At 44.7% G+C, this 14,167-nt stretch overlaps 5 protein-coding genes across 5 annotated transcripts; 3 read left to right on the top strand and 2 right to left on the bottom strand.

Annotated features, from left to right (window-relative positions):
• Positions 1 to 1,418: 1,418 nt before the first annotated feature.
• Positions 1,419 to 3,221, bottom strand: BHQ10_005210 (uncharacterized protein; the record flags this gene model as incomplete). The annotated part of the gene is made up of 6 exons (XM_040877662.1): positions 1,419 to 1,900; positions 1,952 to 2,036; positions 2,099 to 2,518; positions 2,577 to 2,640; positions 2,718 to 2,982; positions 3,191 to 3,221. The coding sequence occupies 6 exons, from the start codon at positions 3,219 to 3,221 to the stop codon at positions 1,419 to 1,421; spliced, it is 1,347 nt and encodes a 448-aa protein (XP_040733714.1).
• Positions 3,222 to 4,019: 798 nt separating this feature from the next.
• On the top strand, positions 4,020 to 5,913 carry BHQ10_005209 (uncharacterized protein; the record flags this gene model as incomplete). Its single annotated transcript, XM_040877660.1, has 3 exons — positions 4,020 to 5,556; positions 5,611 to 5,774; positions 5,830 to 5,913. 3 exons carry the CDS (start codon positions 4,020 to 4,022, stop codon positions 5,911 to 5,913), a joined length of 1,785 nt encoding a protein of 594 aa, XP_040733713.1.
• A 634-nt stretch (positions 5,914 to 6,547) lies between these two features.
• BHQ10_005208 (uncharacterized protein) lies at positions 6,548 to 7,802 on the top strand (the record flags this gene model as incomplete). Its single annotated transcript, XM_040877659.1, has 4 exons — positions 6,548 to 6,895; positions 6,968 to 7,177; positions 7,255 to 7,615; positions 7,669 to 7,802. 4 exons carry the CDS (start codon positions 6,548 to 6,550, stop codon positions 7,800 to 7,802), a joined length of 1,053 nt encoding a protein of 350 aa, XP_040733712.1.
• A 659-nt stretch (positions 7,803 to 8,461) lies between these two features.
• Positions 8,462 to 10,163, bottom strand: BHQ10_005207 (uncharacterized protein; the record flags this gene model as incomplete). The annotated part of the gene is made up of 3 exons (XM_040877658.1): positions 8,462 to 9,143; positions 9,245 to 9,938; positions 9,995 to 10,163. The coding sequence occupies 3 exons, from the start codon at positions 10,161 to 10,163 to the stop codon at positions 8,462 to 8,464; spliced, it is 1,545 nt and encodes a 514-aa protein (XP_040733711.1).
• Positions 10,164 to 10,582: 419 nt separating this feature from the next.
• BHQ10_005206 (uncharacterized protein) lies at positions 10,583 to 12,645 on the top strand (the record flags this gene model as incomplete). The annotated part of the gene is made up of 9 exons (XM_040877657.1): positions 10,583 to 10,730; positions 10,793 to 10,962; positions 11,360 to 11,481; positions 11,536 to 11,716; positions 11,768 to 11,809; positions 11,876 to 11,967; positions 12,038 to 12,132; positions 12,189 to 12,290; positions 12,353 to 12,645. 9 exons carry the CDS (start codon positions 10,583 to 10,585, stop codon positions 12,643 to 12,645), a joined length of 1,245 nt encoding a protein of 414 aa, XP_040733710.1.
• Positions 12,646 to 14,167: the final 1,522 nt, after the last annotated feature.

Raw genomic sequence — 14,167 nt, 5'->3', positions numbered from 1 at the left:
AACAACATGGCGAGGAAATCAACTAACCTCCGCGAAATACTCATAAAGCGAGTCCACCATTCCCCCCATTGTAGACCCCGAAAATTCATGAGAGTTTGACACCTTTACACTGATCACAACAAGCCACAGACCGGGAACTTTAGTATGTTCCTACTACTCTTCAAACATTTCCATTATCCGCGGAACTGCATCAAACCATCGAGCATCCTTAGCTAATTGACTAGGCCTCGTAAACTCCAACGTGAGAGATCCGATCTCAACAACAAGCACATTCTCGTCAGCTGCTTGCGGATATAATTTTTCGCATCCTTGAATTCCCATCGTGTAATGGGCATTGTGTTCGGGGCGTCGTGGAGCATTTGACCGAGTTCAGTTGCATTTTGGAGAGGGATGGGGCATCGCCCATTGCTGATGTCGTAGGCACCTAGGACCCCTTAGGTATCTGGTTATTGTTTCGAAAACTTTGCTTTCTTTAAGTGAGCATGTCGTAAAGTCCAACTTTGCGACGGCGAGAACAGCTTCTTCTAATTCATCCTTCAAGCCCATATTCTATAAAGTGTCTGTCATACACTATGCATTAGCTGAATACTTTCATGAAGAATTGGGCAAGATCACAAACCTACTATATCCACAAGCGTCCAGCCCATTTTTCAAATGGGTCATGCGCCTGACCAGATTTGGGCGCAACTTCATCACTCATTCATGCATAATTTCGTTAGCCATTATGCGTAAATTTGCCTTTGACGGCATCTCATCGCGCTTTTCGTATAGCGCGTGTAGATGGGTCTTCTCTCAGGAAGATTGTGTTATATTTTTCGAATTCTGTTCGCAACAGGAGATGGAAAAGGCAGAGGTTTCTTCGTGGGATACTTTTCAGGTAATTGCGCCTAGAGGTAATTGTTGTTAAGATTTATTCTCGGCGGCTGTTGTGTAGATGTTGACTGGAGGGCTAATATTACAAAGACGTCGTCAACAAAAAGGGGCTAGAAGTCTCTCTAGTAGAAGTCTCTCTAGTAGAAGTCTCTCTAGTAGAAGTCTCTCTAGTAGAAGTCTCTCTAGTAGAAGTCTCTCTAGTAAGCTTGCAAACCCGTCGGACTATTACATAGTGACTGGTAACCGTACATAACATTTATTTTTGGGAACTCGACGAGCTTCCTGTATTTCCGGTGGGGCTTGATGCAGGAGTTCATTTTTGATTTCTGTTATAGATAACATTTAGTGGCTTTCTCTGACTTTGCGGTACGTTCATGAAATCTTCTTCTCTACTTGAGATTTTCGATTTTTTCAGGCAGTCTAAGATTGGCTGTACAATCCACAAGCGAATAGTGACTAATTTTTGATCTTAGAACATATTGATTTCATTAGATTGAATGGTCTTGTATTCGAAAGAGTAGATACACAAAAACATATCATGAATGTCAAATATGAGCTCTACTTTTGACCTCCGCAGATAAAGCTTGACCAATACGAGCGTCCACATTGCTGAACATTGCAGCGACAGCAGCCCGTAACTGAGGAGGGACAGTCTCAAGCGTCTCTGCAACGTTGGAAATCCACAATCGTCTCTCCTTATCGTCAAAGACTCTAGTCCACAACTCGCGTGGCTGGATGTAATCCTCGTCATCGAGATGAATCTCATTCTGGGCCAAGATAGCGTGACTCTCGATACGCTCGGTGACGGCCGAATTGTAAACAGCCTTCTGACTGACCCGGCCGGTGCCCAGTGTGCTGCGTACGTAGTTGGGCTCGCCACCGTAATTACGGGTAATGGTTCCATAGCCATCACGCTCAAAGGGGGCAAACACAGGACAGATAGCACGGTTGGGTGGGAGTTGAGTGTAGTTTACACCGAGGCGATATCGTGCGGCATCGGCATAGGCAAACATACGCGCTTGCAACACTACATAGCCTGTTAGAAACATGTAGATCAAGAACTACTTATAATACTTACTGGGATCCGGTGTCATGGCAACGCCCGGGACCATGTTAGCGGGAGTAAAGGCGGCTTGTTCAATCTCGGCAAAGTAGTTTTCAGGCTGGGTTTCAAGGTCAGTGTCCAAGATTCGCTATACATTTACATCTGGACAACACAACCTACATTTTTATTCAAAGTCATTTTGCCGACTTCAATCAACGGAAAGTCCTTGTGAGGCCAGACTTTGGTGATGTCAAAAAGAGCTCGGCCGTAGTTTTCGGCTTGTTCAGGCTCCATCACCTGCAAGTAGAGCTTCCAGCAAGGGTACTCTCCTCGAACAATGGCGTCCCAGAGGTCCTGACCGTGGAAGTCAGGGTTGACACCGGCCATTCGAGCGGCATCTTGTGCCGACCAAGAAGTGACTCCAGCGGTAGGCTTGAAGTGGAATTTGCAGTAGCGAATTTTACCATCAGCTGCAACGAGCTTGAAGGTATGTACGCCAAAACCTGTAACGCGGCGGATAGAGTCTGGCACGGTACGGGAGCCGAAGACGTGCATCAAAGCGTGGACACTTTCGGGTTGGTTGACATGAAAGTCCCAAAACTAAAAAGTTTAGATCAGTTAAAACCATTAACGGTAGGAATATTGGTGTGATACTTACCATAGTCCAATTTGGACGGTTAGTTGCAGGATCACGCTTGTGGCTTCGGTTGAGGGATGGGAATCTAATTGGGTCTCGAACGAAGAAAACAGGCTGTAACAGAGCGTATTAGTACAAGCAGCTTCTGAAATTCAGGCCCACTGTAMAATATGATTTCCAACGATGTCGTGGTTTCCCTCCTCTGTAAAGAACTTGACAGCAAAGCCTCGCACATCACGAACGGTGTCTGCAGCGCCACGCTCGCCGGCAGTTGTACTCAACCGCCAGAGGACCGGAGTCTTTTTTCCGACGGTATTCAGGAATTTTGCACATGTGTATTTGGAGATGTCATTGGTGACTTCGAATTCTCCCCACGCACCGGAGGCCTTCGCATGAACGACACTACGCCATATTAGCTCAATACCATCTGGACATGTTAAGAGATTTCAGACTCGCCGTTCGGGAATACGTTCACGATTAAAGTGTGCCAAAGTTTCAAGAAGCACCGTATCACCAAGTGTTGTGATGCTACCCCCGCCAAATGTAGGCAGTGTGACACTGACAGAGGGGTCTGAAATTGGATGGCCTGGAAGAGTCTTAGAGAGGAATGTTCAAGATTGTATCAATTATCGCACCTTCAGCCGTGGTAAAGCTAGGTTCGGACATTATAAAGATGATATTATTTTTAAAGCGCCTCCTTTTCGTATCGTCGTGGCGATAATAACAGTGAAGTTCCGAGTGAGCAGGATGGGCTGGGAATGAGAAGGATTTTATTATCCTAAAAACTACTCAGCCTTGTATATTTTAAATGCAAACCTCTCATTGCGAAGTCCATACCCATCAGCGACGATAACCGTAGTAAATCCTCTTAGGGCAAAGCGCTTCCCAAAGAGGAAATACTATTCTGCCGTGCTTTCTCCGAAGCAATTCCGTAAACGTTTTAGGGCTTCCGTAACTTCCGCTAGGTCCTTGACAGCATAATAACTTTACTAATTAGCTCAGGATTTTAGTTGGTATCTTCAGCGAATTTTGTAAGATGAGTAAAAGACCAAGGATAAATCTTGACTAATGACTAATTTGGAAGTAGGATAACCGCCTATAACCAAAATTTCCACTATGATTCTTCCTTCGTATATTCCCTTATTACATATGCCTTTTTCGGAAACAGTAAAAAGTTCAATTGTTTGGTCGAACGTTTCAAACGGCTCGAACGGCCACGATGCTGCACGGCGCATCAATTGGCGATATGAAATGTATGACGAAATGGCTTCGATTATGAGAGGAGAATAACATATATAAACAGACTGTTGGTCATCTGTTGTCTGTGGTTTTTGTGCTATCACCAGAGTTAAATATCTTAAGCTCATCGAACACCTTGGAATCAATAATCCGAATCCCTTTCTACGACATCGACTTTCATACGAAAACGCAGTTTTTTCGATAATACAGATTTTATAAACAGATATGGCTTTTGTTGCTGATGGAAACACATTCGACTTCATCGTCGTCGGCGGTGGTACAGCCGGCAATGCTGTTGCTGGTCGTCTAGCCGAGAACCCACATGTCCGCGTCCTCGTTGTTGAGGCCGGTATCCCCAACCCCGATCAAATTGAGGAAATTACCACGCCATCAAAAGCCTTTACTCTAAGGGGCAGCAAATATGACTGGGCTTACAAGACGACCATGATCAAGCGCGACGACTACGAACGAATTGAGAAGCCTAACACCCGTGGCAAGACACTTGGTGGAAGTTCATGTGCTAATTACTTCACATGGATCCCTGGTTCAAAGCCTACCTTTGATGACTGGGAGCAGTTCGGTGGATCTGACTGGACCTGGGACAATTGCGTTGAATATCTTCGCAAGTGTGCCACCTACCATGACGACGAGAAGCTTTACTCTTCCGACCTCAAGAAGATCGGGACGGGCGGCCCCGTCAATATCTCCCATGCGGACCTGGTCCCTGAGATGAAGCGCTTCCGTGATGCTCTCACCCAGGCTTGGCTTGATAAAGGTGGTGTGTTGACTGAAGACATCTACTCTGGTGAGATGCGGGGTCTAACACACTGTGTCGACACTATCTACAAGGGCGAGCGCCAAGGTAGCTTTCTATACCTCAAGGATAAACCCAATGTCACCATCTTATATGGTGTCAACTCCAAGAAGTTGATCATTGACCCCGTAACCAAAGTCTGCTCTGGTGTTACCGTCATCAGCGAAGCCCACGGTACCGAAATCAGCGTCTATGCAAGCCGCGAAGTCATTGTCTCTCAAGGTGTCTTTGAAACCCCCAAGCTGCTATTGCTTAGTGGTATTGGGCCCGCATCTGAACTTTCCAAGCATGGTATTGAACCCGTTATTGTTTCTCCACATGTTGGACAACACTTGTTGGATCACCCCATTGTCCCTTTTGTCCTTCAGCTCAAGGATGGATATGGTCTCGATGACCACATCCTCCGCCCAGGTCCTCTCAACGATGCTGCCGTATCGACTTATAAAAGGGACAAGACTGGACCTGCTAGCTCTGGGTTCTTGGAACTTGTCGGTTTCCCCCGTATTGATGAACGCCTGAACAAGTACGCCGAGTACCGTGAGGCCAAAGTGGCCAATGGTGGGCTAGACCCCTTTGGACCTGCTGGTCAGCCTCATTTTGAGATTGACTTTGTCGGTCTCTGGAGCAGCGCCTTCCAATGGCACTTCCCTATGCCTGAAAAGGGAAGTTACATGACCGTCATTGTGGATTTGCTTCGTCCTCTGTCAGAAGGTCAAGTTACGCTTAATAGCACCAATGCTCTTAGCCAGCCCAACGTCAACCTCAACTTTTTTGGTAACGATCTGGATATCTTGGCCATGCGTGAAGGTGTCAGATGGACCTACGACGTCTTGACACAGGGTGCTGGCTTCAAGGATATTGTCGTCTCTGAATACCCATGGAGGATGCCACTTGATTCTGATGACGACATGAAGCGTGCTGTCTTGGATCGCAGCCAGACTGGTTTCCGTAAGTTCTGCTCGCCTGTTATCTTTATTTACACATGCACTAATGTTATTTGAGATCCTTGCGGTACTGCGCGTCTCTCCAAGAACATCCAGCAGGGTGTTGTCGATCCCAAGCTACGTGTCCACGGAATCAAGAACCTCCGTATCGCCGATGCATCCATTATCCCTGTTATTCCTGACTGCCGTATACAGAATTCCGTCTACATGATTGGAGAGAAGGTTAGTGAGATACTTTCACGTATTCATTGCTCGAGAACTAACTCATATATTTTAGGCTGCCGATATAATCAAAGCTGAGCACACGGACCTTTTCGCTTCCAAAAATGTGCCTTACTTCGTTTCTACAAGCAAGCTATAGGCTAAGATATGTTGCCTATTATCTGTTTAGATCAATGTCTACTCCTCTATTCAGCTATTTGATCTGTACAATTTGTTTTCTTGGTGACTTCTGTTCTTCGTTTATGTTTCATCCTTATTCTCTAAGCATAATTCGTACGATCACATATGAAATTGAACTACAATTAATTGAACTAATATTTTTCGGACGTGATTTTTCAAAGGAAAATTTCCAGTGATGGTCTGAAAAGGTCCACGCTGTACCAGTGTAGAATTTTCAAGTGATCATAAATAACGCTTGATAAGACTTTACTTAATTCATTGGAATATTTCTAGGAATGACTAGATTTCTTGATTGGTTCGAGGAATTCCATAAGGCGATCTGCAGTATGCCCTTCATACGACACCGGCACTGTCTCCGCTTCTCCATGGAGTTGTCTTATACATACGCATCGCGTCACTTTCGGCAGCCGTCTTCCGAGAAGGAGTGTCTGAAACTTTTGTGCTTGATGATCTACATGAAAAATACTGCTACCCATTGACATGCTCAAGAGCTATATATTGATAAGAACTTGGAGGTGGATAACATAACAGCACCCGTCCTAAATTACCTAGCTACCGATAAGTCCATTCAACCCCAAACCTTGAAAGACGCCATGGCCCCAATTGCAGTTCAAGAGCCTCAAGTTATTCAAGTTAATGAAAAATCAAATGAAGATCCCGCAGAGATATCCCCGAAGTGGTTGGAGCTCTGCAATAATAAACAAGCTGAAAGAGAAAGATCGATCCCAGCTGAGTGGAGGATTCCAGCAAGTCGTTTAACAACAGAAAAGAAAAACTTACTCGACGTGCCGGCGACTTGTGGTATTCTCACAGAAGAAGAAATTAAAATTACATCGGAGTTCAATGCAATAGAGCTCCTGGAACAGATCAAGAGCGGAAAATTGTCATCTGAGACTGTGACCGTAGCATTTTGCAAGAGAGCTGCTATTGCACAACAACTCGTGGGCACTTTCCTGAACTTGCAACTTTGACTTATGAAAGCTTTGAATGCTTACTGACAATTTTTCTATTAGGTCAACTGCTTGACCGAAATATTTTTTGACGAGGCCATCGCTAGAGCAAAGGCCCTTGATGAGGAGAGGAAACTACACCCCGAGTGGCCACTCAGACCACTGCATGGTCTACCAATCTCATTGAAAGACAGTTTTAAACTCAAAGGGAAAGATTCTTCGATTGGACTTGCATGTTTTGTGGGAAAGCCAGCAACAGCCAACTCTACACTTGTCGACCAACTCCTCTCCCTTGGCGCTATACTGTACTGCTTGTCGAGGTCGGGGATGAGAAACTGACTATTTTGCAGAGTTACCGGAAAACCATCGAAGAGACAGGCGAACCTCTTGTCCCATCTATGCAAAAAATAGGACTGCCAAACATCCCACACAGGAGCTTGGGAGATCTTGTACGCTTCAGTACTGCCCAGTTTACGGCGCGAATTGCATGGCATAAGATATGGAGGGCATTGCAACTAGATGCTATACTGATGCCTGTGGCACCACATACCGCTGTCCCAAAGGACACTTGGCGAGTCATCAACTATACGGGACTCTTTAACTTCCTAGATTATCCAGCCTGTACTATACCTGTTGGGCATGTGAATGAGCGGGATGTCCCTGATGGTGAGGCGAAATATGGTGCCATGGATGCTGCAGTCTACGGGCTTTGTAAGTTGTCTTCGATAAGAATCAAGTGATTTCTTTTGCTGACTGAACTATAGACACTGGGCCGGAGAAGTACAAGAATGTCCCCGTTTGTCTTCAGTTGGTTGGTGAGGCCCAGAACGACGAAGAATTTGCCGATTTTGCTGTGCAGGTTGATTCAGTTTTGAACCTCGGGGGCAACGAAGCGTAAAATAATGTTTTCATTAGTTCATGTCTAGTAAGCATTAAGAACTTGGATCTGAGTCACGTACAGCTGTATCATGTCGTTTTACAGATTAATTCAAAGGTTTAGCTTCTTTCAAGACACCATTCTGTACTGTGATCGCACTGAATGTGTAGCATTTGAACGACAACATGAAATCAAGACCTTCCTGATGAATACTCTAGGCACTAAAATCGAATTCATGTCAGAATCTTTATAGCTATGGTGGCCAATAAGCATACCTGAACGTCCCTGGCGACTACGCCGCATAGGGGCAAGATGAGCGCCCATATTTGTGGAACGCTCAAAACTGAGAGGGGTTTAGGGCCGACTGTTTTGCTAAGGCTACATCTGAGTCTATCTAACTTGTAGTGTTGCATACAGACCTTAAATATGACCTATTATTCTAAGTGAATAAATCTCAGTTTGCAAAAGCATTAAAAGGCAGGTATATCCAAGTGCTTGTCCTACTCGGTATCAATTTTTGAACAATCCCAAATCCACACACTTCCTAACCAAAAAAATGAAGTGTTTTTCAACAATTGCTTTTTTTAAAAACAAAAATAAAACCAAAAGAAAAAAAACCAAATGAAACATAGGCTCAAAGTGATAGTACTTTGCCTTCCGTACACTCATAGAATTGACAACTAGTGGCCAGCTCCCATGCGGAGTGGTTCTTTATCCTCCACTCCAAGAATTGCATCATGTCCCAAAGGTTGGTTAGTTGTGATCTGCTTATCATCAGATTTACCCAATCCAAGTTGTTCATCCGTCCAGATTGGTGGCTCAGTGGAGTTTAACGCATCAAGGATTTCAGCATCGACTTCCTGAGAAGTTAGCCAGTCCGTCTTTCTCTTGAGACCAAGCTCATTCCAAACAAACTCCAGGGCACTGATAAGTTGGTCTCTAAGCTCCGGTCCATGACCTGGGGTAGGTGTGACTCTTAAACGCTCTTGGCCAATAGGCACAGTTGGATAATTGATCGACTGGATATAGATGCCAAACTTCTCCAGCAACATATCGCTTGCCTGCTTGGCAGCCTTTGCATTACCCACAAGAATAGGAATAATGTGCGAAGGATTCTCGAGCACAGGGATGTCAATCGATTTCAAGGATTCCTTGACAGCCCTTGTATTGAGCTGTTGGAGACGCCTGTCATCGAGACACTTCCGCTGGTACTCCACCGAGGCCCGAGCTCCTGCGAGAACAGCGGGAGGCAATGAAGTCGTGAAGATGAAGCCTGGTGCTAGAGAACGGATGTAGTCGATAATTGATGCAGAAGCAGCTATATATCCTCCTATCCCGCCGTAAGCTTTCCCGAAAGTACCACTGATGATGTCCACTTGATCGAGGACTGTGCCTTTGTTCTGACCTGCTACATGTTTCCCCAGTCGAGGTGCTCTGCAACACCGGCGCCACTTGGTCCGTACATAGCTACGGCATGGACCTCATCGAGGAACGTGAGGGCACCATATCGACGAGCAAGCTGGCAAATCTCTTCGATCTTGCCTATTGAACCGCTCATTGAATACACAGACTCAAAAGCGATGATTTTTGGTTGGTCAAGTGGCAAATCACGTAGTTTAGCTTCCAGATCATCCAAATCATTGTGCCGAAAGATTTTCTTTTCTGCGCGAGAGTGTCTGATCCCTTCAATCATAGATGCGTGGTTCAATGCGTCGGATAGGAAGACGCAGTTCGGCAACTTGGAACCGAGGGTTGTCAGCGCAGCGCCATTTGCCACGTAGCAGGAGGAGAAAACGAGTCCCGCCTCTTTTTTATGCAGTTCAGCTACTTTTGACTCGAGCAATTCAACTTCTGTGTTGTTACCAGAGATGTTTCTCGTGCCTCCCGCGCCAGCCCCGTAACGATTGAGGGTGGTATGTATCGTATCGAGGACATGAGTATTTCGGCTCATTCCAAGATAATCATTTGCGCACCACACAGAGATCTTCTTCTCCTGACTGTTCTTAGCCAACGGGAATGAGTTTGCCAAACGATTGATGTTATTGAACGTTCTATAAGACCCGTCTCGTTTCTTCTGTTCGAGCTCAAGATCGCAGAAGGAGTCGTAGTCAAAGGTTTTGAGACATGATTCAGAAATTTCTGGGGCAACGTTTGATGCTGTAAAGTATCAATATAAAGCACATGAGAAGTCTATACAAGAAAAAAAAACTAACCATCTTTCCTTTGGGGGGAAGAGGCAATAGTGTTGTTTATCAATTCATTGTGCGTGCCTCTGTGTACTCTACTCAAACTTTGTTTCCTAGTATACTTGAGGGCACCACTACCCTGGCTCAAAGGTCTTGATTTTAGGAGTTTCCAGGAACTTGGGGAAAGTCGTATCATTTTGGCAGACTTTTATGCTAAGAAAGGAAGGAGTATGTAGGCCGTACCAACAATTCTAAGCCTACCATGAGCCTGGCATTGGTGGTTTAAGAAGGCATCAACATCACAGACATTTTACGAGCACTCAAAGTACTGCAAGTATTCAGCACGCCATCAAGTAAGGCGTGCAGATCATCTCTTCCTGCATTATTCCGAAGCCCTGTTCCGAGTGCCGGGGTGGCATTGCGGGCCTCGGAACAGCCATACCGTGACAACTAATGGGTTTGCAGAAATAAGAAACGACAACTCAAATTGGAATGACACCTTGTCACTAATGGATCGATATTGCTAAATTATTTCGTGTCCGATGCGCGCTGGTTCTATCATAGTCACCTCCGACTCCTCTTGTTCCAAGCTTAGATGTTATAATCGATATCAAGATGTTCTTCAACTTCTCCGTCACGATTCTCATACTGATTGCAGTGATCTCATTCTCATTCTACAAACTGGCATCATTATGGATTTTTCGCCCCAAATCGAATTCTCCTGGTCGTTCAATTCCATCTGCAACATATACGCTGCCTTTAGGTACGAATCTATTGTGTAGAGTCTACTCAACCTAACACTTCTAACCCGCTGATTCCTCGCAGGTATTGACCTGATGTACCGAGCATTCCAACATATGCGCAACCATACCTTGTATGAATGGACAAATGAGATTCTTCAAGTGCCAGGTCGGACAATCGAGCTGAACCTGATGGGCTCCCGCATGGTTCTCACTGATCACCCTGAAAATGTCAAGACGATCATGTCTACGCAAGTTCGTCTTGAATTTGATAAAATGTGATCAAGAACTCACAAATTTATAGTTCTCGAGCTTTGTCAAGGGAGAAACATCACATAAAATGTTTCAAAACGTGCTTGGTGATTCCATATTCACTGGTAAGATAGATTATTCCACTATTAAGGGGAAGGAGCCCTAACAGCTACAGCCGATGGCCAATCATGGCTAAATAGTAAAGATCTGCTTCGACCACACGTAAGAATTGTCTAAAATAATTCCACCTTGAAGTACCGAAATATATTAAGTGAGCCTAGATTTCTAAACAACGCCCGAATGATCTAGAAGTCACCGAAAAGCACTTCAAAATACTTCTTGCCAGGTTAAAAGCAGAAAAGGTTACCTGGACGTGAATTCTCTCTTTGACCGGTACCAGGCGAAGGTCGCGATGGAAATCTTCCTCGGACAACTTCCAGGCGTAATGGACAAGGAGAGCGAGCAGTTTACCAATGCAGTGAATAGACTATTGCATATTAACTCGATTCGCACGATTTTTGGGTAAGCAACAGACAATAACCCTAAGCACGCAGAGTTTTCTAACAGTGCATCTAGACCCATTGCTCTTCTCTGCCCTGACTGGGTTTTTGAGCCACAAGCCTACAAAGATTATAAAACGTACCTCGAGCGTCTTGTCTCTGAAAACGTGGTGCAAGACAAAGAAAGAAATACACTGAAGGATGGAAATGAGTTGAATCTCATGAGGGCGTTAATTTTGAATCAAGTTGGCGTCAAGGTAAGATGTATGATTGTAGTTTATCATGCTACAGATGCTAAAATACCGCAGCAAGTCAGAGCGCAGCTTGTAGCTGTGGTAGTAGCCGCAAAGGTTCGATCAAAAGATACACTCCCTAGGTAATTGCAATATAGTTTGAAACTTACAGGTTCAATCTAGGATCCTCCTTCCATTGCTATGTCGTGGATGGTATATGAGCTGGCACGACATCCGGAAGTCGTGCAACGCTTACGGGAGGAGATTCACAAAGTGTAAGTCTCATTGACTAAATCTTGAGTCCACAGAATAGATACATATAGCCGAACAACTGATATCATTCAGCGTTGGTTTTACCACACCTCCAACAGCTGGACAACTTAAGCAGATGCCCTTTCTCCAGAACGTTATCAAAGAGACATTACGTCTATACCACCCATGTACCTCCCCGATCAATATGATATTACTATGAATAAATACGCTGACTTAGGTTTAGTGGGAATGAACATCCGCCACGTGAAGGTTAACACATCCTTCCCGACTGGTGGCGGCCCTTCCGGCCGSGAGCCGGTGCATCTCCTGGCAGGTGAACGAGTTGGTATGGCATACAGCCGCACTTGATCATCATGTCCCAGGAACTTGTAGTTAACTCGAAAATAGCGTACTCTGTCATGGGTCTACAGAGAAATCCAGACATCGTCGGGCCCGACGCTGACCAGTGGCGACCTTCCAGGTGGGAGACGTGGACTCCCAGCACTTCAGAATTCATCCCTTTCAATATGGGGCCTCGAATTTGCCTTGGACGAAATCACGGTTTGCAACAGATTGAGTACGTGTTCGTACGGCTGTTACAGGAGTTTGAGAAAGTGCTATGCACGAATGAGAGGGCGCCAGGCATCAAGGTAGAGATGAATACCAAGCCAGCGGAGCCGATCATGTGTCAATTTAAGTAGATTAAAGAAATACAACGAAAAGTACGTAGTAAAGACAGCCCAGACATGGTTTTGTCTGATATTTGGAAACTGAGGGTATTTGCCTTTATTTCAAATGTCAAATTTTATTTTGCTCTGTAGACAAAACGAACACTCAAGCACCCGGAGCTGCCCGGAATGCTCAGCGTGTTCCAGGGGCTAACCAGCCAGGTCTCCCATAATTCTAGTTACCATCCCACCTTGACCAAAATTTGCCGAATAGCCAAGAAAGTAAGCATATAGTTTCATCAATTGATTTTAAACCCATTTATGCATAGTTTCAGAAGCCTCTACATTACGCAATGTTCGAACAAGCACCACGTCAGTAGTTTAATTTATGAGGGTCTAGTAAAAGGTAGTCTTGATCAGTATAGGCCATCAAGTATTTACTATGGTCCAGCCGCCTCTCTATTTCGGCCAGGGTCTTCACCACTTCTTGAAAGTGACTCTAGACTCTCAGCTACCGTAGACCGTAATATCTCTAAAGCAGATGTCTCCAAGGAAATGCCGGATTAGATTTGAGCCTAAATATTCCTCCCTGTGGGTTAGCTTATAAAGCCAATGAAACAACGTGCTTTAGGTGGTACTCTAAGTACTATGGCCAATTGTATTCGATTGTGTGTTCTCCTCTTTTTCTATATGTACCAATGCGATGTGTACAGTCCTATTTCAATCGGAAAGCCGGGGTGGTATTTAAAAGTGATGGATGGTTTGCTAAATGATGAATAATGGTTCCATTTAGAGATTTGCTTCACTTTACGCCGCTCTTTCAGTTCTTGCCTGGAAAGACGCATATATGTTATTCTTGTTGGATAATTCTTTTGTATTTTAAGCGTCCGAGCTATATTGTACAATGGAAGCTTTTGAGCGGTTCTATATTATTCGAAATTTACGTCGATTCTCAGGGAGGCTTTCGGTACACCGTAGAGATTGGACATTACAATACAACATAATTAGCGCCAGGTAAGATATATCTAAAATAGCCCATTTCGTTAGCAAGCAAACTCTCCCCATTTTCAGAGCTAGGGACCGCCTTATTGAACAAGAACTCAATAGGAAAGAAGAGAGATACGAAATATGATCCGGAATCTCATTTAAGGATTGATATTTTGCGGTACGTATCCGCAGGAAAACGAGTGACCAGAGGACGCAAAAAAGATGAAAAGTGTGTCAAGAACAAACCCCGAGAAATACATTCATTCCCCAATCCCCCGAGTCGAGATGCTTATCTACTCAAATTTATGTGTCGGTGAGTGATATTTCAATCCCTGACCTATAGTCGAATGCCAGAGCCAAAAAAGGCGGCTTTCGATACACCCCTTTTCATTATACCAGCGTAATAATATCGGCTTCATATAAAGTGTTCACAATGCCAGTGGTGAGATCCTCAATCTTCCAATCGAATCTACATTAGCTACCAACTAACCCCGACAAGAATCTTAATCAAAGAGTAGGCCATACCTCATAGCGGTGTCTATGAGTGACACCGGTATCTTCAACGACT

This window comes from Talaromyces amestolkiae (genome assembly GCF_001896365.1).
Source record: "Talaromyces amestolkiae strain CIB chromosome Unknown scaffold9.1, whole genome shotgun sequence".
NCBI lineage: Eukaryota > Fungi > Ascomycota > Eurotiomycetes > Eurotiales > Trichocomaceae > Talaromyces > Talaromyces amestolkiae.
Note: the sequence above shows the minus strand (reverse complement) of the source record. Positions and strands in the feature narration are given on the sequence as shown.